The sequence below is a fragment of the Ananas comosus genome, linkage group 6 (genome assembly GCF_001540865.1).
Source record: "Ananas comosus cultivar F153 linkage group 6, ASM154086v1, whole genome shotgun sequence".
Classification (NCBI taxonomy): Eukaryota; Viridiplantae; Streptophyta; class Magnoliopsida; order Poales; family Bromeliaceae; genus Ananas; species Ananas comosus.
Genome location: NC_033626.1, coordinates 14126632 through 14152349, shown reverse-complemented (window position 1 = coordinate 14152349; position 25718 = coordinate 14126632). Strand labels below are relative to the sequence as shown.

At 38.5% G+C, this 25718-nt stretch overlaps 4 protein-coding genes across 7 annotated transcripts; 2 read left to right on the top strand and 2 right to left on the bottom strand.

Moving 5' to 3' along the window:
* On the top strand, nucleotides 8353-14526 carry LOC109711536 (cytochrome P450 93A2-like). The gene is made up of 3 exons (XM_020234649.1): nucleotides 8353-8987; nucleotides 9998-10394; nucleotides 13614-14526. The coding sequence occupies exons 1-3, from the start codon at nucleotides 8437-8439 to the stop codon at nucleotides 14274-14276; spliced, it is 1611 nt and encodes a 536-aa protein (XP_020090238.1). The 5' UTR covers nucleotides 8353-8436; the 3' UTR covers nucleotides 14277-14526.
* Nucleotides 14803-15513, bottom strand: LOC109711537 (histone H3.2). The gene has a single exon (XM_020234650.1). The coding sequence runs from the start codon at nucleotides 15254-15256 to the stop codon at nucleotides 14846-14848; it is 411 nt and encodes a 136-aa protein (XP_020090239.1). The 5' UTR covers nucleotides 15257-15513; the 3' UTR covers nucleotides 14803-14845.
* On the bottom strand, nucleotides 15997-19884 carry LOC109712161. The gene is made up of 5 exons (XM_020235585.1): nucleotides 19852-19884; nucleotides 19103-19409; nucleotides 17959-18242; nucleotides 17283-17510; nucleotides 15997-16698 (listed from the first exon to the last, which is right to left on the bottom strand). The coding sequence occupies exons 1-5, from the start codon at nucleotides 19882-19884 to the stop codon at nucleotides 16243-16245; spliced, it is 1308 nt and encodes a 435-aa protein (XP_020091174.1). The 3' UTR covers nucleotides 15997-16242.
* LOC109711150 (probable glucosamine 6-phosphate N-acetyltransferase 2) lies at nucleotides 21316-25479 on the top strand. Of its 4 annotated transcripts, none has more exons than XM_020234067.1 (2): nucleotides 21316-22166; nucleotides 23346-23588. In XM_020234067.1, the coding sequence occupies exon 1, from the start codon at nucleotides 21608-21610 to the stop codon at nucleotides 22124-22126; it is 519 nt and encodes a 172-aa protein (XP_020089656.1). In that variant the 5' UTR covers nucleotides 21316-21607; the 3' UTR covers nucleotides 22127-22166; nucleotides 23346-23588. The 4 variants fall into 4 exon arrangements, with proteins under 4 accessions (XP_020089656.1, XP_020089655.1, XP_020089653.1 ...); XM_020234066.1 differs by having other exon boundaries at nucleotides 23334-23394; XM_020234064.1 differs by lacking the exon at nucleotides 23346-23588 and adding an exon at nucleotides 25003-25479 and having other exon boundaries at nucleotides 21317-22166.

Below are 25718 nucleotides of genomic sequence, written 5' to 3'. Positions count from 1 at the left end.
AATATTATTAATAATTTATTATTTATAATTAATTAATAAGAATAATTAATAATTATTATTATTTATTAATAATTAATAATAATAATAATTATTATTAATTAGATAATCGTTATTAATAATTTATTATTTATAATTAATTATTATTATTAATTATTATTTATAATTAATTATTAATAATTAATTTTTTATTTATTTTTAAGTAATATTTTTATGTTAATTAATTACATAATATAATTTTAATTTCAAATTGTAACTCTTAATCCTCTTGTTCCAATCTAGCTATCCAAATACTATTTAACTTATTCATAGAAACAACCCAATTTTCATCCAAACGCAAAATTGATCTAGTTCCTGCTTATACCTGAACTTGTATCTATCACTGGAACTAGTAGTTCTTACTTATACCCAAACCAAACATAGTTAGGGACTTTAAAAAATTTTGGCCAGTGTTCCTGAAAAACCACTTATTACGCCATCAGATTGGTCTCCCATGAAGGTGATCTTTCATATTGCAAAATCTTACCATATTATTTATATTTTTAGCCAATATAATTTTTTATTTGAGATAAAAGTATGGTAAATATATTTTAAAAAATTATAATGGGATGAGTGAATCTGGATGCACAATTTAATTGGTTTGAAGCTACTGTCATATTCCAGATTTTTTTTCTTGCAAGTCAAACAAGATGCTTTATAGGTGTTTGTGATGCAAAAAGTTGGGATCAATGGTCAAAATTTCGACATATATCGTCTCATTTCTTTATATATTTATATTATAATTGAGTGTGAATTTTTTTTTTTTTGAGAAAGAGGTAGCATGCTACCCGCTTCATTCATTGATCATATGAACTAAGCTACAAAAGTGGGGCAATCAGGCCCCCAGAAAAAAAAAAAAAACAATTATGACCGGAGGAGAAGCTCCCACTCCTTCACAAGCAGTTTGAATCTGTGGACCGCAATCCCGGGGTTAGGGGTGATATTCCGAAATATTACATCGTTTCTGACCTTCCAGATCACCCACCAGCATCCCGCTAGTTCAGCAAGTCTGGTACGCTTATTTAGAGGGTCTTTTTTGCCAGTCCACCTATCCCAAACAAGATTCACCTCGTCCCCCAGGTCTTGGGCCTGGATCTCGTCGTCCCCTGACACCAAGACGAATTTGCAAAATACACAGTGGGTAAACAGGTGGTCCACTGATTCGTCGTCCGACCCGCAAAGCACGTAGGTGGGGTCATCAATCCACCCTCTCTTAACAAGACTATCGCGTGTCAGGATTTTTTTCTTAAGGACCAACCAGATAAAGACTTTTACTTTAAGGGGGATTTTGAGACTCCAGATGGTGGCGGCACGTGCGTCTCTTACCCCGCCGTCCGTCAAAGCCAAATAAGTCGATTTGACCGAAAACTTTCCGTCTGAACTCCACCGCCAAAGGATCTTATCAGGTCTATGTCCGACAGAGAAGTTGGAGACCCTTTCCACAAGCTCCGAGAGGTTCGGTATCAGCCCTTGCAAAAGGCCCACTTCGGCTCCTAGGATCTTGGTCCAATTCCAACTACCCTTCGTGAAATAGTCGCTAACTCTGTAGTTTTTCCCCTCAGTCGAGAGATGAGCTTCCGGGAACAGAAGGTTCAATGTTTTCTCCCCACACCACCTATCCTGCCAGAAGTCAATGGCTTTACCGTTTCCTAGTTCAAAGGTTGCGCCCCATTTAAAGATGGAGCTGCAACTAAGGATACCTTTCCACTAACTAGAGAACGGTCTAAAGTATCTGCCTTCCCTCAGCGATTTTCTTCTACGATAGTACAGAACCCGGATTAACTTGTTCCACTGTAGTTCAGGTGCAATGTGAAATTTCCACCACCATTTAGTCAGTAACGCTTGATTCATGGTCGCAACATCCAAGATGCCTAACCCGCCTTCCTTTTTGGTCTTACAAACATTTTTCCAAGTCACTAGACATCCCTTGCCCGGGGTGCTGCGCCCACCATTCCAGAAGAAGTCCCTTCTAAGGGCTTCGATGTGCTTAATCACCCACGCGGGGGCCTTGAACACGGAAAGAGAGTAGAGGGGTATGTTGGTTATTACCGCGTTAACTAAGATAAGTCTACCTCCCCTAGAAAGGAGTTTAGCTTGCCAGCCCTCTATTCTCCGGTGTATCTTTTGTATGATCCCCATCCATGCCTCCTTGGACGGTGATCTGGGAGAGAGCGGTAGACCCAAATAATTGGTTGGGAGAGTGCCCACTCTGCATTCCAAAATGTTTGCTAATCTAGCTCCTTTACCGACCTCCTGTCCTAGATAGTAAAGCTCCGTCTTCTCCCTGTTGATTTTCATTCCCGAGGTCCACTCGAAAAGGTGCCAAATAAACCTGAGATTTTTCAAGTACCTGCTTTTTGCCTCGCAGAAGAAAAAGGTATCGTCCGCGAATTGAGTGAGAGTGACCCTACATCCCTCGGTCGGGCCGAGGCCTTTAATGAGACTGTTAGAGGCCGCCTCATTGGTCAAACGAGCCAGGCACTCTGCCACCAGTAAGAATAGATAAGGTGAAATCGGATCCCCTTGTCTTACGCCTCTCTTCGTCTTTATCCATTTGGTCGGCTCTCCGTTAACAAGTACTGCCACTTTCGCGTGGCACACGCAAGATTCGATCCATTCACACCACTTGTCATTGAAACCCCACCACCGTAGAATTTGGAAAAGGAATGGCCAATAAATCCTGTCGTAGGCCTTTTCAAAATCAACCTTTATCCCGACACCTTCAACGGACAATTTGCTACCCCATTCAATAAGTTCGGAAACTGATGCAAAAGCGTCGGTAATGTTCCTGCCTTTCAGGAAAGCAGACTGAGACGGGGATATCAGATCCTTCATAACCTGGTCTAGCCTGTTGGTCAGAATCTTAGATAAAATTTTTTGGATCCTGTTTAACAAGCTTATGGGTCTAAAGTCATTTGCTCGCACTGCCCCCTCGTTCTTCGGAATAAGACAAATGAAAGAGTAGTCTATGGCGTCCGTGGAGAGCTTTCTCTCGTACATTTCCTGAAAGATACTCAAAATATCATCCTTAACGGTGTCCCAAAACGTTTGGTAGAGCTTCAAAGGGAAACCATCCGGTCTCGGCGCCTTATCGCTTTCCAGTTGAAAAATGGCTTTCTTGATTTCCTCTAAATTAAAGGGATCGGATAACCTTGCTAAATCAGGAATATGAATTTTCTACTGTTGCTTTCAACATATGGAAAATCTATAAATAATTTTTTGCTTGAGAAGGGTGGGTGCATAATTAATGCACGCCTCGCATATGCCACGCCATCCTGGTTGCTGGGGAACATTGAAAGACTTTTTCTTTCTTTTATAAATTATGCGATACAATGTTTTAGGATTTATGTGAAGTATTATAAAAAAGAACTCAAATCTGAACTGAATTTTCATTATATTCATGACATGAATTTGAATTAAATAATAAAAAATTAATAATGTTAAGAATCTGACGTGATTTCAACTCAGAAACTCAGGTTCATATTTAAAAATATAAAACAATAATTATTCTTCAATTATTTAAACGAATAAAAATAATATTTTAATATTTAATAGGAAACATCTTCTCATTTATTGACAATAGCACCTACAACTGCCACCTGTTAACTGTGAAATGTAACTCTCCACTGGAAACAAGATCCAGCGGAAACAAGATCCTCATAATAATTGAAAACGATGATTTAATTGGGCAATAAATTAGAAAGCAGGTTCCCTTTCAAACACAAAAGCAGGTTCCTTTCAAACACAAGAAACAAAGTTCGCGTTTTCAAAGTAGTTGGGCATTCGCTTTAGTCCTTTATTAAGGAGTAGGTTGTTATTATTTGTTACGTAAAAGAAGTTTAATATGAGTTTTTTCTTATTAATTTTGTTTTATTTTATTTTGCAATTTAGCAGTAGATAAGAAGGTCAAAAAAATAACTGCCTGCGCCCGCTGCATCAATCCATCACATATCGCGTATTACTCATTCATGTTATCTCAGTTGACTGGAAAATAAATAGGAAAAAAAATTATCGGTCAAATCAAATAAGTTATAATTGCGCTTGGGTTCACTACTGCAGCTTAACCACCTCAAGCTGCTGCATTAGGACGCTTGGTTCGGGTTAGAACTTAGTTGAGCTGAATTCGAGCACTTCTAGGCTGAAATAGATATATTCTGAGATTTTAAAAGTTTGGCGTTTCGGCGTGATCTCACAAAATAATTAAAAACACCAAAGCTTTCGAAGTTTTTTTTTTGAGAAAAAAATAGAAAGTTACCTACTTCATTCATTAGGTAAAATGAACTAAGCAAATACGGTGAAAGCAGCTAAGGCTTCCGAAAAGAAAAAAAAAGGACAACAAAAGAAAATAAAGGTAAAGTTTAATTAAAAAATAAAGAAAAAATAGAAATAAAGAAAACAAAGCTATCGAAAAGTTATTACTGGCAAAACTGCTCCTACTAATTTACCAAAGCTACTCTTGCTGAATTATTCCTAGTTGCATTCTATTAGGTTCAACGTAAAATTATAATAAATAATTTTTCATGGAAAAAAAATTACACTCTTTAATGTTTGATTTTTAGGAAAAAAATTTTTCAGCTATATTTCTTTAGTTGAAACGAAAAATTTAAACATAATTTTATATAATTTTCTTCTATTATTATATGTTATGTATTATTTATATAAATNAAAATTTAAACATAATTTTATATAATTTTCTTCTATTATTATATGTTATGTATTATTTATATAAATAAATACCGTATTATATATATTATAATTGAATTTCATATCTATATCATCATCATCATCATGTATATATATAACTAAATATATAAATATATATATATTTATAAATAAAATATTATATAATAGCATATTAATATAAAGAGAAAGAGAGGATAAGTGACTCTCCTACAGAGAGTTTTCGTTTTCTACCGAAAAACAACAAAAAATCAAAACTTTAATTTTTTTCTAAATTCATAAAAATACTCCTATATATGCAAAAATTATATTACGTCGAACCAAACAAGCAAAAAAATATTTTTATATTGAAAATAATTTTTTAGTTCATCTTACGTCCAAACACTCCTGCTGAGAGCTGTCACTCCAACTTCACGTTACAGTAGAATATGTGTGAAAAAAGAATAATGCTCTTGGTACATCCATAAATGAGTGTGTATCCTACATTTTATTCCTCCAATAAAAATGAGAGAGCGAATTGGAGGTTTCCTTTTATTTTATCAAAAAAATAAACTTTTGTTTTTCATTCCCTATGAATTTAATTTTATTTTTTAGAAAGGGGGAGAGTTTTCCTACACACTATCTATCAATGCATGTAGCATATTTATTCAACCTCTTTATAATTTATATTTTCCATTTTAATCTCCACTATCTAAAATTATAATTTTTTTACTTTAAATTTAAAGAACTAAATTAAAAATATGAGATAGAGTATTAAAACGGATGGTGAATGAATGTATTGTAAGAACAGGCATGCGAGCTACATACGCACAAATTTCTCTCAAGCTAGAACATTTTAGCCTCGCCGCCTCCTATTGTTGTGTCCTAACATACAGTATTGAAGGAGTGGGGATCGTTTCTCTCATCTTGATCAGAATTACTATCCCTTTTTTTTTTTTCTTTTTTTTTTTTTTTTTTTTTTTCGGGGCCTGGCTGCCCCACCCTTGTAGCCTAATTCATCATTCCGTTGAATGAAACGGGTAGCGTGCTATATTTTTCTCAAAAAAGAAAAAAAAACATACAGTATTGAAAAGTTTTCTCCGTCATAATTATTACATGTAGTAATATCAATCGATTAAATATCTTCATACTGTAAACTTAAAAATAATTTATTAAAACAATTAAATATCTCCATATCTTCACATTATTATCTCCATTATTTTCTATCTATTCTACTACATTAATTAAAGAAGGATCGGGGGGATCTTAAAGCGATATTTTTTTTCTTTCTACTATATTAAAGGAGGATTGGGAAATCTTAAAAAAGTGACACGTGTCTCCTTAATCCTCCACTTCTCTCTCCCTCTCTCTATATATATATAGAATTGGGCTATAATTTTATTAATAGCACCAACTTATTAGTGCTATTAAGTTTTTAGCTCTTGCATAAAACGATGTAGGGTTAATAATTAGGACAATAGTGAATAGTTGGTTGAATAGTATAATCTAATGGATTAAAATAATCAAAGAGAGATATAACAGCGAAAAACTTGATAGCACCATTAGTATTATCGGTAACATTGTCATCATTTGTATATGGTTTTATAATTGGACTTATAAAACCATATACAAATATAAAAATATAAACTAAAATTTATTATTAAAAATATTTTTATATCCACAGCCTCGCGCAGGTCTTCACTAGTAATACAATAAAATTGGTCTAAAACAAATTCAGATTTAGCATAGTTATTATAGAAAAAAAAACCACCACATATTAATTATTTATGATCCAAATACAATTACACCGTCAAGTCTAAGAGAAACAATCACTACTACCATCATTACATGTATGATACTCAAATCTAGTGGGATTAATCATATTAATAGTTGTGTTAATAGTTATCTTCGTTTGGAAGTCAATATTAATAGTTATTAATAGTTGTGTTAATAGTTGTGTCAATATTAATAGTTCTATTTCATATGGTAATTACAATAATAGTTATATTTACAATTTCATTTGTAAAAGTAAAAGTTTTAGCATAAAAACTCCTAATAATTATAGTAATTTTAAAATAAGAGGAAGATTTAATATTTTTGATATAAATAAAAAATACAGACAATTATAAATTCATAAAATTTAATTGTTTCTCTTAAAATAATTTTTATTATGTACACCATTAACCGGTGGGTCAGCTGGCATGCCCGTGCATAGTATGTAGAGGTCTAAAAATGGATCCTGACGTACTCCAGTGTTGGCGTGAAAATATTTTACTACATACGTATTAATCACATCATCTATTAATATCAATCATATTTTTTATTTTAAATAAAAAGTATAATAAAAATATTTGTCTGTTATCATAATGAGACGGATAAATCCAAGAGGATCAACACTACAACAAAAACGGTCTACAACGACACTTTTAAATATAGGTACATGTCAAAAAAATGCTGCTAGCTAAAATTACCGACATTTTTAAAAAGTGTTGCTATATGTGGGGTCGCTAGGTATATAGTGACAGTTAAAGAGTGTCGCTATAATCTAAAAGAATGCTGCTAATTTACCAACACTTATTTAAGTATTTAGCAACCGCCGAAACTCTATCTCGTTGGCTGCAATGGCGGAGGAGGACGACGACAGTAAAGGCTGTTCGTCTAGAATTTCAGTGGATTGAGTGAAGAGAGAAAAAAACAAGGTAATTGATTTTTCTTTTTTTTTTTTTCTTTTCTGTTTGTAATCGGGCTAAATGGACTGGGTGTAGTGGATTGAGTAGAGTAATTTTTTATTTTTGGTTGGATTGGGCTTTATATTTAGGCATTAGTAGATGTGTTTTTAAGTTTTAGCATAAATGAGACACTTACTAAAAAATGTCCCAAACATGTGTCCCTATAACCTAATTCTGTTGTAGTGCAATCTGATTCATTGGTGACACTACATTAGTTATATAACTATATTTTAGATTTTTTTTTTTTTTTTTTGAGGAAAAGGTAGCACGCTACCCGCTTTATTCATTAAAGGGATAAATGAGGCTACAGGAGTGAGGCAACCTAGGCCTCGAGAGAGAGCAGGAAAAAAAAAAAAAACACTAGCATTGAGGATCTACTTTGATGGTATAAGATATTCTCCATCCTTCAACAGCAGTTTGAGTCTAAGAGCTACTTGTACTGGGTTAGGCGATATCTTTCTAAAGATCAAGTCGTTTTCGCCTTCCAGATAACTCATCAGTTGTCTACTAGATCAGTTAGACTGCTTTTAGAATTGTGTAATCCTTTTCTGCCTGCCCACCTGTCCCAGCAGGAAGAAACGTCGTCCCCAAATCCCTAGCTTGAACGCCCTCCACGCTCATTACTAAAACAAACTTGGTGAAAACGCATTGTGTGAACAATTCGTCGACCGTTTCTTCATTTGCCCCGCATAACACACTAGCTGTATCTCCAGTCCACCCACACTTCACAAAATTATCGGCCGTAAGAGACCTTTTCTTTAGGACGAGCAAACAGAATTTAGATTTTTTTTTTTTTGTTGGCGCCGGGTTATGGGAGGGATACGGTCCAATCAAAAAAATAAAATAAAATAAAATAAAATAAAAGCCTACTCAATATACCACGATAAATTCGGATTTGAATCTCCCACCAAAATGCGACCCGTTAACAGTTATTACATATACATGCGTAGCCCTCTAGCTGTATCAGATAAGGGTGGTGGGTTATTGTTCTTCCTTGCTCAACAACGTGGACATGGAAGACACCACCCTCTTCACCTCCGCTCTCCTCCTCCTCCTCAGCCTACTCTTCTTCTTCTTCTTCTTCATCAAGGCCCGGCCCAGTTCGAAGCCCAATGCCCACTACCGTCTCCCGCCGAGCCCAATGGGCCTTCCGGTCGTCGGCCACCTCCACCTGCTCCGTCCCCCCATCCACCGCGCCTTCCACCGCCTCACGCTCCGGCATGGGCCCCTCATCCACGTCCGCCTCGGCTCCACCCTCTGCGTCGTCGCCGCCGGCGCCGACGTGGCCCGCGACCTCCTCAAGACCCATGACGCCGCCTTCTCCGATCGGCCGCAGACCATCGCAGCCCGCCGCTTCGCCTACGATTCCGCCGCCTTCGCCTTCGCGCCCTACAGCCCCTACTACCGCTTCATGCGCCGGCTCTGCATGTCGGAGCTCCTCGGCGCCCGCACCGTCGACCAGCTCCGCCCCATCCGCCGCGCCGAGTTCACGGCTCTTCTCCACACCCTCCTCGAAAAGTCAAAACTTCGCGAGCGTGTCAACCTCAGTAGGGAGCTGATCAGGTGTGATTCTTCTTCAAAAACCTAAAATTGTCTTTTCTTGTCTTTTTCTTTTTCTTTTTTTTTAAAAAAAAAAACAAATTATTTACTTCATTCATTAAAAAAAAAATAAATTACAAAAGTGAGATAAGATAGCTAAATTTTGAAAGAAAAAAAAAAGCGAAAAATCAACAATTGCAAGCAATTAAAATTCAACGCTTCCCCACCAGGATTTTTGAAAAATCAAATTATTTTCTTTGCAAGTATATTCCCTACCTGAGTCGAGTGAAATCCAATCCATAAATCAGTAACTAAAAGAATCGAAAAAGCTTTTATTGTGTCACTTAAGTTATAGAGGAATTCCTGAACCCAAGAATTAAGAATGACAAGTTCCTCATTACCCAAAATAAAATAATCACTTAGAATAGCGAAAGGATTATATTTGTCGAGAAATTAAAGTAGCTGCTAAAGTTAACTTCTCTCTTGCGGGCATTCCTGTAAACCATCAACTAATTAGACCAGACCTCGTGAACATCTTTAAACATAATGGCCGCAAGTGCTTAAAGAAAGCACGGGTGGACAACAAGTGGCCAACCGTCTGAAGACTAATAACTCTACGCATGACACCGATCGTTCCTAGCGTAAGTGACAAAAGGCTTAATAATTGATACTCGAAATTCTAAGTTCGAATTTTAATTGATTCACACTTTCAGTTTAGTTTATTTCTAACTGAAATAAAATAAAATGAATAGCTTGCTATCTATCTCTAAAAAAAAAAAAATACAATATTGCATGACCAGTCAGCTCCTCTTCTCTAAAGTATCAGCAGCTAGAGTTTTTGTTTTAATATAAAAAATTAGCGCGTTATCCGTTTCATTCATTGAAAGAATAAATTAAGCTACAGAGTTGAGGCAACAAAAGATCTCAGGCAAGACGGCTAGTGTTATTTTGCCGAGAGAATTTGTCTCCACACTTTTATTAGCATTTTTAGTCTCCGTTTCTTTTAATGTTTTAGTGTTCATGTGAATAATTAGGTTGACCAACAACATGGTGATGAGGATGGCAGCGAGCACCACGTCGTCGGCGGCGGGTGGCGAGGCGGAGGAGGCGCGGGAGCTGGCGAAGCAGGTGGCGGAGCTCATCGGCGCGTTCAACGTGGAGGACCACATCGCCTTCTGCAGAGGGTGGGACCCGCAGGGCTTGAGCAAGAGGATAAGAGATGTGCACGCTAGGTTCGATGGGCTACTTGAGAGGATCATAAAGGAAAAAGAAGAGGCGAGGAGGAGGAAGAAGAAGCATAGTAACAGGGAGGGAGGAGAAGAAGATGATGATGGGGTGGTGAAGGATGTGCTCGATATATTGCTTGATGCGGCTGAGGATGAGAAAGCGGAGACGAAGCTAAGCAGAGAAAACATTAAAGGGTTTATTGTGGTATGGGACTCTTTCATCTCTTTCCTTCGCTAGTAATTAACACTGCTAAAGCGCTTGAACCAATCTAAAAGCTTAAAAGCTTAAAAAGCTTAAAAGCTAATAGCTACGTAAAGCTTAGATACGAGCCAAACACAGTCACATAAAGTTCATAAATATGCAAGTCTAACTTTAATAACACGTTAAAGTGCAAATTAATTGGAAAGCTTAGCTGACGAGGGGAAAAGAAAAAAAAAAAACAACCTCATGCATTATATACAGGATAAATTTCGTGTCTCTATCGAATACGGGGTTATTGTTTTTTTTTTTGGAGAAAAATACGGGGTTATTGTTAGATATAAGCAATCACCTTATCTTTCCTTTCTCTCCATTTTAGTTAGGATTGTTTCCGCTTAATTAGGTTGAATTAATAAGTATTCCTAATTACTTGAAGGTACGTATCTAAGGAACCAGGGGAAGTAATAGAAGAACAATTGCATTAAGGCATGCAAGGGTTTTTTTTTTTTTCTTTTCCTCCCTGTTTTATGGAGAGGAGAAATCGCTTGAAGATTCTCATCATGTGAATCGGATTTTCCTTCTCTTTTTAATTAATGGTACTTAACCACTGTTAATTAAACTGTTAATTAATCGACAGTTTCGTAAGCAGAATCAATATCAGACCTGTTATAAATTTAATGAAAATCTCAATAATTAATTAGGTTTGAAAATAATAAAAAAGAAAGAAAAAGGCCGAAGTGTATAAGTTGAGATGCCTATTTAACATGACCCAATTACAGCTCCGTAAGTTTTTGGTGGGAAAAAAAGAACTATAAGAAGAGTTAATAATCTTAATAATTAAGCTACTTTTACTCTAAAAGAGGAATGATTCGATATACCATAAATATTAAAATTTTATTCTTAATTAGTAAAAGGTTTAATAGAGTTTTACATGAAGTAACATGTTGAACAGGTTACCGATTTGAATTAGTTAATATGATAATATTGAAAAAAAAAATTTAGTAATATATACTAAATTTGTCAGCATCCTATAACATTAAATATTTTATTCTCTTTGGTAACTTATCAAATTAGATAATACCCAATTTGTTAAGTAAACAGCTCAAAAAAAATATTGAATTTAAATTTAATTTTTAAAGTTGGTATTGTAATGTAAAATTTTAATTTTGAAATTTATATTAAACTTTTAAATTTGAATCTAAAATGAACTTTTAATCTTAAAGCCAAATTTTAATTTTTGATTTAAATTAAAATTTTGAATTGGAACTGAAAGTTTTACTTTAAATTTGTATTTTATATTTAAAAAAATTGAATTTGATCTATAATTAAGTTTTAAATGTTGTTTTGAATTTAAATTTACAATTTGATTGTAATTTAAAATCCAACTATTGTTGTAGGTATTTAAAAATATCATAATATTCTTAGTTGGATAAAACTGGCTTTGTAGACCAAAATATTTTACAAAAACCAAAATACTCTTTAAATAGGTACTTGGTAAATAGTACCTACGCTTCAATAGTAAGTCATATCTAGAGTCATATTAAATCTAAACTATCTATTAAAAAAAATAAATGATCAAGATTTATATGGTGTATTGAAGTATTACTCTTTAAAATAGATTAGCAAATACATAATTATATTTGTTATCTTATTAGTGGGATAAAAGGGCATTCAAGATCTCTCCTATAAGATCTTTTGGCACTCGGATCTCTTAATACATTTATCCACACGTTCCTAGAGCAAATGGTAAAGTTTTTGGTGGTTGGTATTCGAGACCTAAGTTCAAATCCTAGTTGATTCATATTTCCAGCTAAGTTTATTTTTAAATGAAATAAACGAAGCCGGTAGCGTGCTACGTATCTCTCAAAAAAAAAAAAAAAATATTTATCCACACGTGTTATACAGATAGTTCAAAGAAAGTCAAAGTCTGAGCTACGTATTAATGATATTCTCGTCCTTTGGTTGATCGTTGGCATATTAATAGCAATTATTCTTATTAAAGTGCTAATCATATATCCAATTGAGTATAACATACACATTTAACTCATCCAAAAATTTCGATAATTTGTTTATATTTTTAATATAAAAAATATAGAAAATTTGAATATAGAGAACAGCGAATTTGTTTTTTTTTTTGGGATAATTTCATCAATACCCTTCTAAGAGATAGGAATTTCATAAATGCCCCTATAAATTACAAAATATCAGCAATACCCCTCTATAAAACAAAAATATTCACAAATACCCTTAAGATTAACATTCCGTTAAAAAGTCATCTAATATTCTGTAAATACCCATTTTACCCTTATTAATTACTAATTTAACTAAGTGTAATAATTTAAGATTAATTACATGATCAAGATCAATTCTTAACCTTTCAATCACATAATAATTCAACATTCTTTTTAAAATTTTACAATTAAATATCTATAGTCTATTAAGTGTAATAATTAAATCTTGTTATAATTTTTCGCATGTAAATTATATATAGTTGTAATGCAATATTCCATTGTAATATTCAATATTAATTTCAAGATTTAATTTTTTTGAATTTTATTTAAATAACTCACATAAGTCATACAAAAAATGTTTTGATATAAATTTTTTTTGATATTAGTATTTTTCATATGACCCAATCAAGCAACAGTTTTTTAATTGCACATTTATTGTCAACAAAAAATTAACATTGTATGAAGACCCGCTCACCCATTAGTCCACTTTGGCATGGCCCTAGCTTTGAATAATATATATATATATATATATATAAAATTAATTAATTAATTGAGCTCCTATATTTTTAAAAGTATCAAGTTATTAGTGGTTGTAGATTTGTGTCCATTGGATTAAGAGATGTGCGGTTAGATGATGTTTCCACATATTTTATCTACCAATAATTAGTACTAAAAATATTATTTTTAAAATTTGAAGGGTATTTATGAAATTATTTCTTTATTAGTTGCTGTCAAAAGAACACCCCAACCGAGGATAAATTAGTCATTTTATAACCTAATCTTAACGTCCGTTAGAAAAAAGAGTATTTGTGATAATTTTCTACATTTGAAGGGGTATATATGATATTTTCAATTTTATAGGGGTATTTACGATATTTAGATATTTAAGAGGGGTAGTGGTGAAATTGCTCTTTTTTTTTTGGGTGTAGATGTATAGATTGCATTGCTGTTGGCCATTAACTAATTATGAATACAAGCCTATGCCTATGTACAGGACATTTTTACCGCCGGATCTGACACAACCGCCGCCTCAATAGAATGGGTGCTCGCCGAAACACTCAACCACCCTCACGTACTGCAGAAACTACGGCGAGAGATCGATCAGGTCGTTGGAAATGGCCGGGTCGTCGACGAGACTGACCTCCCGAACCTCCCCTACCTCCAAGCCGCCGTCAAAGAAATCATGCGTCTCCACCCGCCAGCCCCCCTCATTACCCGCCTGGCAACAAGAGACGTCACGGTCGGTGGCTACGACATACCGGCCGGCTCCTCACTCTTCGTCAATGTATGGTCTGTCGGTCGCGACCCGAAATACTGGGAGAACCCGTCGGAGTTCCGACCGGAGAGGTTTGTTGATGATCGGGCGGCGGTCGACATGAGGGGGCAGCATTTTCAGCTGATACCATTTGGCAGCGGTAGAAGGTGGTGCCCGGGGATGACACTTGCCCTGCAGGCGGTGCCGGCAGCGTTCGCAGCATTAGTGCAGTGCTTCGATTGGGAGGTGAGCGGCGACAGCGGCAGCAGCAGCAGCAGCAGTGGGCAAGAAGGGAAGGGGAGGTTGGTGGACATGGAGGAGGGGGTTGGGTTGGTGAGCGCACGAGCCCACCCGCTTATTCTGGTCCCGGTGCCCCGCTTGGATCCGTTTCCAGATATCTAAGCAAGGTGGTTTAAATATAACATTTAGTACACGTTTAGTTTATTTGGGTGTTTGGGGATGGTTGTAATGAATAAGTTATAAGATACGTTGCTAGCATAACGCACTTATTAAGGTAAGTAAATAGTAGTCGGGTGTTTGATGATTGGATTATATAATGTACAATGAATGAATAGGTCTTTGTGTGTTCGAGAACAGGTGTTTTACTCTGTTTTAAAGCTTCCGTGAGAGGAAGCCCCATCCGACGATTTCACCTCTTTTCCTATCATTGAATTTCTTTTTAACTCTCCAGCTGATATGAGGTTGTTTATTCAACCAGAGCGTACCAAAAAGTACGAGAAGGGACTAAAACGTCCGTCGCGCATTCACAATCACATTCGAAATGAAAGCAACCACCACCGACATATAAACCAACCCATTTTCACTAGTAGATCAGAAACATCACTAGAACAAACTCAAGAGCAGAGGAGAACACAGACACAAACGTACATACAAAACATCCTATGCTTAAGAGGAGGAAGGGAAAGGCAAGGAAAGGGCGTGATTGATTGATGTAATATAATATCAGATTTCTAGGCGCGCTCTCCGCGGATGCGGCGGGCGAGCTGGATGTCCTTGGGCATGATGGTGACGCGCTTGGCGTGGATGGCGCAGAGGTTGGTGTCCTCGAAGAGCCCGACCAGGTAGGCCTCGGCGGCCTCCTGCAGCGCGGCGACGGCGGAGCTCTGGAAGCGCAGGTCCGTCTTGAAGTCCTGCGCGATCTCCCTCACGAGGCGCTGGAAGGGCAGCTTCCGGATCAGCAGCTCCGTGCTCTTCTGGTACTTGCGGATCTCCCGCAGCGCCACCGTCCCCGGCCGGAACCGGTGCGGCTTCTTCACCCCCCCCGTCGCCGGCGCCGACTTCCGCGCCGCCTTCGTCGCCAGCTGCTTCCGCGGCGCCTTCCCCCCCGTCGACTTCCGCGCCGTCTGCTTCGTCCGAGCCATCCTCTCTGCTCTGCTCTGCCCTGCTCTAATTTGCTTTGCTTTTGCTCTTGCTCTTGCCCTTGCTCTGCTCGAGTGGGGGAGATGGAGATGGGATTCTTCTGCTTGTTTGATGGTGATGACGGTATTTGTAGCCCCGGCGAGGAGGGGGGGAGGGGGAGATTGGAATTTGGAATTTGGGACGAGGAGGGAGCGGGGAGAGAGAGAGGCGGGAAAGGCGTTCCTGCTTTTTCGCTGAACAGTTTTCTGTTCGTCCGATTAAATCTTATTCGACGGATGAGATTTCGTCGCTTGGAAGCACGCGGATCGCGATCCGGGTGCCCCTTCCCGGAGCCAATAGGAGGCTTACAGATTGCAGCACCCTAACAACCAGTTGATCATGGGCTTCAGTGGGCTGGACAGGAAACGTTTCGAATTGGGCTGCCTCCTTCTACCATGTTAATTGAATTAGGGCCCGTCCGGCCCTGCGCTGAGTGACCGAGTCTCTGAACACTGAACAGTAGTCTATGCATTCCAAAATACAAGTACCTAACGCCACAAGATGTTCCTCACACATTTGTGCATGAATAAAGTGGACCGTGTAGAAAGACGAAAGTTAATCAATTTACTTGCATATTTAATTATTTTCTGAACATTATTGTGCATATCACATTAGATAAACTTCTACATAAACCCAATTATACCAACTTATTTCATGAAACATTCACTTGTTGCAGCACTACAGACATAAATCGTCGGAGACATAAATCGTCGGAGCCACGCAAACGGTATAAACTTCTGAAAACTAAAAGAAGAGTTTTGTATACAACTGACACTTAATTAACCCTTTCATATGTCATTGGTGAGATACGACCCCACAGCCCCTTTCTAAGCACAAAAAAGCCAACTGCTCATGGATAATCTCACTATCTCATTAACGAAAAGATGTATAAAACATAATTTACACATATATATATATACATTTAACTAGCAAAATGTTAAGCATAAGTTCAAACCCAATTGTTCGGCAAGGTGAAATCATGAAACCTAAAGGACGCATCCCCTGCAGTATCCCTCTCTAATGTTGCCTCTGAGTCTGCACTCGAAACCAAGATTGGCGGTATTTCATCGAGCACAGACGGCGGCAGTACTTGCGCTGAAGGAGGGAGCACCATCGGACCACTCAACTCAACCGGCCTCTCCCACTTGAGCACATGGATTAGAATTGGTTGCAGCGCGTGGCGGTGTAGTGAGAGTTTTTTGCTGAGGGAAACTGTGTCGAAGCACCGAATGCCACCCGAGGAGGAAGCCATCCAGGGAAGCATTTTTTGGTTAGAAACTCTTGAGATTACTAGAAGCTTCGAGGCGCTTTTAGCTTCTCTGTATAGATCTCTGAGCCCGGACCGTGTGGAAGGGGTTTCATTGTCTTGGTCGTCCTCGACAACAGAAGATATGTAGATGAACCCCTGTAAACATTACAAAAGGAGCAAAAGATTGTTACTCTTATTTAATTTTTCCCCTATAAAAAGCTTACTACTCGAGAAGCGATCTCTTCTTTACATAGGCACCTCTATGCGTATTTATAGATACAACCTTTATTTGTATCAGTACCCTATAGAACATCATTTGTTGGCACAGATGGTGTTAAATTCACCGGCAATCAAAGGTTACATGCTTGACTCGGTTCAGGTTTCTTCAACCCAAGAGTAATATGAATAGAGATAAGAAGTTTAAGGATTATTAATGTCATTTTGTGGCTCATACAAAGATTCAGACTACACATTAAGATTCTAATAATAAAAAGATTGATGAACGTCCGTCTGAAGATATAAATATTTGTTGGACTTCTTGAGGATATAAGCCTACATGTAAACGTTAAAGGCAAACATACATAAATAAATATACTTTCGGATAGTTCCAAAGCAAAAAAACCTATTAAATGATGTTATTAATAGTTGTAGCAACGGCGAAACTGATATTATGGAATGGTATAAACTAACAAACTGCAGCAAATTTTAAGCTGCAGCAAGTTTTAAGTCAAGAGAAAAACCTCCTCAGTGCGACTGATTGAGAAGCCCAGCCTAGTGTCGCCTTCTTGAAGAGTAATCTCGACGGGCAGTTCTCCAGCAGCAGCTGTATACCAAAGCCTAACTGCCTTAACCACTCCAATGTCCACACCGTGGTAGTCTTCAAAACCGTAGAGGCTAGCATTCGCGAGATTCACAAGGTCACCTATGGATCGTGAATTAACAGTCGCAGAAGCTGCCTCGCCAGATATCTGCACAACATAATCGTTAGAAGTGTTTGAGGATGCAATTTATACTCGCCATAGCAATTGCTTTGCATGTGCTACTTAGGAAATTTTGCAGTTCAATGTTCTAAATCTCTTTTGGGAGATTATTATAGTCTGTGAACCTTCAACTACTCTAATAGCATAACACTAGATTCTTTGTTGACCTAGAATCCCCGAGGCCTATGTACAACAGATGTTGTCTACATGATCGTAACTAAATTTACTCAGCAAATTGGATTGCAGGGAAGGGATGCGTTGTAGGTCATTTAACAGGAGATTGGATTACCAAGTAAAATCAAAATTATTGATAGCACTGCAAAAATTAGGTAATATATAAGCAATTGATCTACCTGTGTGAAACGCCAGGGATATACTGTAATAATCAAAATTTTTGTGGCTATTTGTACATTTTCCTTTTATGACGTTGAATTACCTTGGTAAGCAGAGCCTCGGTCTGCACATTGATGAAAACAACAGGGACCCCAGAGGCCTGAGAGGAGAGCAGCCATGCTTCTGCACGGGCCAGTGTGTCTTCGAGTGAGCTGTAGCGAGAAGCAGTGGCATCGAGTGCCTTGGGAAGGATGAGCATGGAGAGGAAGCGGCTCGATTCGGGGATGGGAAGTGCTTCCTTCATCTTCTTCTCCCATGGATATGATACATACCCATCCTGCAGCTGAGCCTTGCTCAGTGCAAAAGCAATCCTCGAGCTCCTCGACCCTTCACAAGTAATTAAGAATGATGCTAGTGCAAACTTGAGATCAACAAGCTCTCTTCAGCAATGCAAAATAAGTACAGGTAATGCTTCCTTCTTTTTTTCTTTTTTTCTTTTTTTCTTTTTTTTTTTTCCCTCTCTCTCTGTGTTGATTAAAACTTTATGAAAAATGTGTTATAGATGATGCCCTTCACAGTGAGACACTACATTTGGACACTAGTATTATCATGTAAATTCGTAGAAGAAAACATGTCATTTTTTTCATGCCAGGGGAAATCTTATATTTCTGGTTGCTCGGTCAGGTTCTCAGTAAGTACATTTACATGAATCACACATTTATTTTGTCCCTGAATAAAGACAAGAGAACACAATATGCAAGTACAAAGGCACAATAAACAACAAGAAGAATCACTGCAAAGTTTAACATCTATGACTGAAACTTTCTTGCTTTGATTGCAAAAATCACTCTACGAAACCTTGCAACTTTCACATGGATCGCCGATGCTGATTTAATTAGTTATTACTCAACCTGCTTTGAAATTATAAATTTAACAGCAGAGAATTTGACCCTGAGTTGTTCCTATTTACTCAAAGTAATCAACTCTGATTTGGCATGATAATTCCCTTATTACTTGCTAGAGAATAAAAAGCTTTTTCTTTTTTTGTGAAAAGAAGTTGGTAACTCGCACTTTCCAACCGGACTTGGTAAATTTGCCAATAAAAGCAAAATCAAGTAAAATTAACTTCATCTCTAAAACACAAAAAAGAAAAAGAAAGAAAGAAAGAAAGAAAGATCAGTTAACCTCGTCGTATAGTACAGTAGTGGCGTGGCAAAATGGTAAATAGCGGCGGAAAGGGGGCTTACCCTGCAGGACGAGGCACTCGCCCTCGGAGCGGTCGACGAAGGCGACGGCGTAGTTGGGGTCGTGGATGGATCGGAGCACGTAGCGGCGGCGCCCGAGGGGCCCGCTGGGGACGATGCAGGCGTTCCCGCGCTTGTACGCCGCGTGCAGCAGCTTCTCCACCCCGCCCCTCCCCCCCTTGAACGGCGCCCTCATCACCGCCGCCGCCCCGATCGTGATCTCCTCCACCACGTCCCCCGTTTGCGGCGTCTCCCCCCCGCCCCACTCCTCCGCCCTCGAGCTCCCCGCCACGCACTCGATCGCCTCCCCCTACACCACCTTTTCACTCCCTCTTCGCAGATCACGTGCGAAGCGAGGATCTAGCGCCCACTCCTTCCCACGAATCTATAAGCACACGATCTCCCCTTCTCCTTCTCCTCCGCATGTAAATATCCTCAAAGGCGGAGGAGGAGAAGAAGGAAAACGACGAACCATCTTTTTTTTTTTTTTTAAGTCTAATAATAAGTAAAATTAAAACTCTCGCCAGAATATCAGAAGATTCCACTCTCTGCGAAATGGGAAATTCTGGAGATTCCCGACGTAAGCTGGAATCGGAGAAGTGTTAAATGTAGATGAATAAGATTATCGTGGAAATGGGCTTCTGCGTGCGAATTGCACGTAGGAGCGGTCTATTTTTTAATGGGCCGGTGCCGATTTTCTCGGCCCTTTTCGAAGACGAAATTTTGGCTGCACAAAGCTCATCCATACACACCGTACACCCGCCATCTATCATCCTCCATTCCATCGTTAGTTTCAATTCGTACCGTTCGATGGCCGTTGCCACGACGGTCTACGGATTGTGAGAATGCACCCAAGGCAGGCAATAAGTTTTTTGGGCCGTTCGTTAGAAACGCGTGGACGATTGCGTAGGAAGTCCGGGCCGCGTGATGCATTGAGGATTCAATCCCAACCGTTGGATCAGCGTACCCAGTAGGAACAAGACTCGGTACGGTTTGTATTTTTTCTAAGCAAGGAAGGGGCACGCGACGTGGAAATAAGTAGGAAATAAGTACAGGCGTGCGACGAACGACGCATAGAAGGGATCTAACAGTAAGTACGCGGGAAATTTTGGGCCGTACGATCAAACTTGCAAAGTAAAAAATTGGACGGCTAATCCAGCACGTTAATAACCAATTCAACAAGTGCGCAAGCACGGAAAGCAATGCACGCAGTTACTGACGTGCACTATGGCCGATAGCAATTTAAGAAGGTTTTTATTTAGACATTTTATAATTTTGTTCTCGTCATTATTACTTGTAGGTCAACAAATTGGCGCATAAAAATTGTGGGAAAAAGTATTTAGTTAACGTTTCTTGCTTGTTTGACGTCACAAGACCAAGAGGGTAGGATAAAAATATTTAATTAAAAACTTTTATATACCTATAATAATAAAATTTTTATTTTATTTAACATCAATGATATCAATGCAGCGTCCGTCCACGTAAGCCAGCTTACAAGGGGAAGCAGAACGTATGAGTGACGCGGTGCATTCCTAACGGTCTGCCACGTCATCCTTCCAGTAACTCTATCTAATAATGGTTTATCTTAGAGCTGCAAATGGGCCGAATCTGGGTCAGCTTTGTTAACGGCCCATTGGGGGCCCGTAAGTAGAGTGTGGGGCCTAAATCCTGTGCTTGGCCCATTATAATCAAGCCAGATCCAGCCCAATTTATTGTAACTGAAAACACAAATTAATGGACTACAGTGGGTGTTTGGCTCAGCGTTGGGAAGCACAGCATGGCGCACAAACGCAAGCAGAGAGGTGGTCAGGTGTTTGGTTTCCTCCTACTCGTGTTCGGTTTGGCACCCGTCGCCGCATCGGGTGGCTTTGCAAGTAGTGGAGAAGTATTGATATAGACAGGCTTTATGTGAAAAGTGCCTCATCTTAAAGATTTTGAGTCGTTTTTTTTTTTAATTTCAAAACTCGTTCGTAAAGTTTATACTTTTTTTTAAAAAATAATCTATCGTTCAGGTTGAGTGTACATGTTCTCACTATTTATTCATCATATAGTGATTGCACTTAGATTGCACTATAATGATAATTGAACTTAATTAAATAAAAAATACGTTTTAAAACGAAAACATTAGCGTATGGACATCACGTGTGTGACTGTGGTCTCGCCTATAATTCGCACAACAAGTCTGATATAAAAAAACATTTCCGTCCCAGGAGCCCCGGAGCCCGCAGGCGGTCGGCGTAACGCACTTCGCTAATACTCTCCCGCGTTATTGTTAAATTAAAATTAATTAAGAAAAAGAATAAAGTTACACCGTTGGATTTTCGCGAACCCCGTAGGAGGCTATTTTTAATATTTCTTTTATTCCTCTCGAAGAAGGTATAAAGGACGCAACAGTTCACAATTCGAAGAAGGTATAAAGGACGCAACAGTTCACAATCCGTACACGGTTCCACTCCTCCATCCCCGCTCCTCGAATCGCCTCATCTTCTTCCTCCTCACGCCAAGAAGATGGAGAACGGATCCGCCACGGCGGCGGCGGCGGCGGCCGAAGCGGCGGAGGTAGACGCCGTCGCTGGAGGAGAAGGAGATCTCCTCCCGATCCGGCGCCTCGAGATCTCCGACCACGCGAAGGGCTTCGTGGAGCTCCTCGGCCAACTCAGCCCCTGCCCCGCCCTCTCCGCCGATGATTTCCGCGATCGCTTCGGCGAGCTCGCGGCCCTCGGCGACGATCACCTCGTCTGCGTCGCCGAAGACCCCCGATCCGGGCGCATCGTCGCCACGGGGAGCGTCTTCGTCGAGAGGAAGTTCCTGCGCGGGGGGGGCAAGGTCGGCCACGTCGAGGACGTCGTCGTCGACGCCGCCGCGCGCGGGCTCGGCCTCGGCCACCGCGTGCTCCGCTACCTCTCGGACTACGCGAAGGCCGCAGGATGCTACAAGGTGATCCTCGATTGCACCCCCGAGCTCAAGGGCTTCTACGAGAAGTGCGGGTTCGAGGAGAGGAACATCCAGATGGCGCTCTACTTCTGACCCGTGCGCTTCCGCTAGGATTCCGCATTTTGGTTTTTCGGTATGTTTTTATCTGCGTTTCTCTTATATTCATCCGTATGATTTTCCCGAATTCCGCTATCATTTTACATAATTTTAATCGGCGATCGCGTGCATTTTTCCTTTTTTTTCTTTTTGTTATCATCTCTTTTTTTAGCTATTAGTTCTATTGGTTATACTGCAGAACTTTCCTTTAATTCACTTTTTTATATCTTAATATTTTTGGATTTGTACTTAATTCTGGAGATTTTATTATTATAGTTGTTTATAATTGTTCGGTGCTATGAAAAGTATGGTGCAACTGGTTAATAGTGTCCGTATGGAATATTTGGTCAAGCTGTCGAATGGAATCTGGAAATCCTTACAATATCTGAAAGTTTGGAGAGTCTCTGGTGATCATTATGTGCTTAACTTTTGTTGAATGTCATCATAATGTGCTTATTCTTAGGCATAATCCGTAGTACAATGATCTCAAAGTTCGGTGTCATCATGCTGTAGACCTAATCCTTTGTACGATGATGAGATCTGCAGGGGGTGTTCGGACCGCTAAACTTCTTATTTACTACATCTCTATTGTTTCTTAAGAGCCTTGCAGTAATTGGTAGATGGGAGGTATGATTAAATGTCTATCATTGTCCTCAAAAGAAATGATTAAATATCTACCACAGCATAGTATAAGCGACCTCTAAGTAATTTCGCAGATTAAGAATCTCGCAGGCAACCTTGCAATAGACTAATGGCAAAATCCTAGATTGCAATCACAAAAGAGCACCCTATAGTGCACAAGACATTATTGAATAACTTGCTCTAGCAACCAAATGTAACCTAAGATCCCCATCAAGTGTGATCACCAGTTATCGCTTCAGTGTTAAAAAAAAGTTTCATAATGTTATCTCCTGCTCTGCATTGAGACTAGCAGTTCTGATCTTCTAGATTAATCCATCTTCTTTCTTACTAGATATGCATTTTTCATAGAACATTTGAACAGACTGGTATGGTTAGAAGAGGTTATGCTGCTTAGATTCTGCTTTTTGAAGCTTTCCTGTCTCATAAGCTAATGCAGATACAACAATATTACCTCGGTTCTAAAGTCCCTAGAACTAGAAATTTTCTGCTGTTATATTAGTAAGTGTATTCTCTATTATTTTATATGTGATTTCCTTTAAGAATTAAAGCAGCATTTTGTTAGCCTTATTGTCAGCTCTGGCACTCGAGGTGATGCACAATGAGATATTGCTGATTTAACATTCACAATTGTTCTCAGGCGATGCCTGTTTCAGAAGGGCTTCTCGTCAATCCATTCTTGATCGTTGTGATAGATTTAAAAATTTTGATCCATTTGTTCCTCTTTGCATGAATTTGATTGCCTTCACTGAGGCTGCTGGACTTTATATCTGTAACAGCATTTCTCTTTGGATAAGATTTGCAACATCAATTTCAGTTTGGTTATTTTTGCCCAACCATCTTCCTATAAGAATGAAATTTAAGGTTGTCGCATATGGAGTGTCTCTTGATTCTTCAGATTTAGGAAGTACGTTTGACGAACTTTTGATCACAACCAGAAGTTGGAATTTTTTTTGCCGGGTGTAGAAACACATCATGATAGCTTGCTTATTATGTTCACAAAGCTTTTTTCTTCTCCCTTTTTTTATCTCATTAAAGAGGTTGTTTGTCTCTTTGTGCTGGTGTGGAGGTTCGTGCGGTCAGGAGTAAGGAGTTAGATAACATCAGATTAGGGCCATAGTGGCTATAAAGCCATTCTTTACGCAGGACTGGCTATGATTTTTTTTTTTTTTTAAGTTACAGTTTCATGAGAGAACTTCAGTGATCTCCACCGAGAATATGGAAGTTTTGAGTAGATTAGTTTCATATTTCGAAGATAATATACGCGAGAAGAAAGTCAACATCATCATCGCAAAATACGGTACTACTGAAAACACTCGTAGGTAGAGGGACTAAATACGTAATTGTTGCTGTTTACTGTGTAGTACTGGCTCATTCTGTATAACTAATATCTACAATTGACTCGCAGCACAGTCTGAATGGAGAAATATTTGGCAATGGTTTTTATGGGAAAGATTTGATAGGTCAACTTAGAGTCAAAAAGAGAAGATGTATGTGTATAATGCAGAAGAGTACAAGATGGTAGATTAGAGAATTGCCTATCTTTTCTGCCATCTTGACCTCTACACTGGTTGTGACCTCTTGTGTCAAAGATAGTAGTCTTGCCTTAAAAAAAAAAAAAAACAAAGAAAAAAGAAAAAAAAATTTGTATTTCATTTTATAAAAAGAAAAATAAGTTTGTATTTCATTTTATAAAGTGTGGTAAAAACTTACATTTTGAGCGAAGGTAAGTGTGGGGAAAGGGCTAGGTATAATAGGCTGGTACTTTCAGAGGGCTTGTGGAAAGAATCAGAATAACAAGAGCATTCCCCTTGGGAACCAGAGAGTCGAACTAATCTTTGATCTTTCTAGTTGTTGACTTACGAGTTGTCCTTCACTTCATTCTATGTATCCAACTACTTGAAAGGTGATGCATCATTTTTCGAATGTATCAGCCTAGGGAAGCATCTTTCTCGAATTTGGTAGCCAGAAAATTCTTTTTTTTTTTATTTTGTGGTGCTGTGCAATCTTATTCTCCTGGTATGCAACGGTACACTAAGGTACGTCTTTGATCATAAAAGAGGTATGCACCTGAGTTTACCTTCTTATGCATATTTTACCTTTGAATCTTTCTTTTCCTGTTTTCTTTTGATGCTGATGATAATAGTGCTATGCGACAAATCCAATTCTTGTTTGAACAAAGTAGAACTTTATGTTGGCGTCGATGGCTAAGTTCGATTGATTCTTCATTGCAGGCCAAGACTTGTTTTGGCTGGGAATTTTGGGGTTTTCAGTGTCGGGTATTACATCAGTCGACTCTGTTGAGATTTATATTTTTCAGTTTTGTTAAATCACAGCAGGATAAAAGCTCTTTACCACTTAACAGTGGAAGGAAATACCCTTCGGGCTAAAAAAAAAATTCTTCCCTCTACTTTCTCTATCTTCTTCTTCCTCTTCTTTATTATTATTATTATATTATTTTTAAATCCCTTCTCAGTCATTGGCCAAGAAAGGGCCTTCTGAGTGCTTATTACTTATAAAAGTATTAACCTGCTTTGACATGGACAAACAAATAGAGAGACTTGCGCTTTCATGTTCTCGGACCTGCATAACCAAATGGTTTTGCATTTGTATTATGATGTAGGTGTGTTTTTTTGTATTATCATTTTCTTTCATTTTTCTGTTCTTTGCCCTTCAGTCCTTATATCAAATGGTTCTGCTTTTGAATGCCTTTTCCAAGGAGTAAAATGTTGCTGCTTTAGATATTCACAAAAACCATTGGAACTAACTTTAATTTGCGCTCGTCCAATCATAAAAAATAATTGTTGGAATCTTTATACTGGAAAAGCATCATGCGTGATACTTCTACGCCGTAGGTTTTCATCTCCTAGCGTGCTTTTTGATTTTTGAATCTTCAAAAGGAGCTACTTGTCACGGACTTAACGAATTTGCTCGCAAAAGCCCGTGCGGC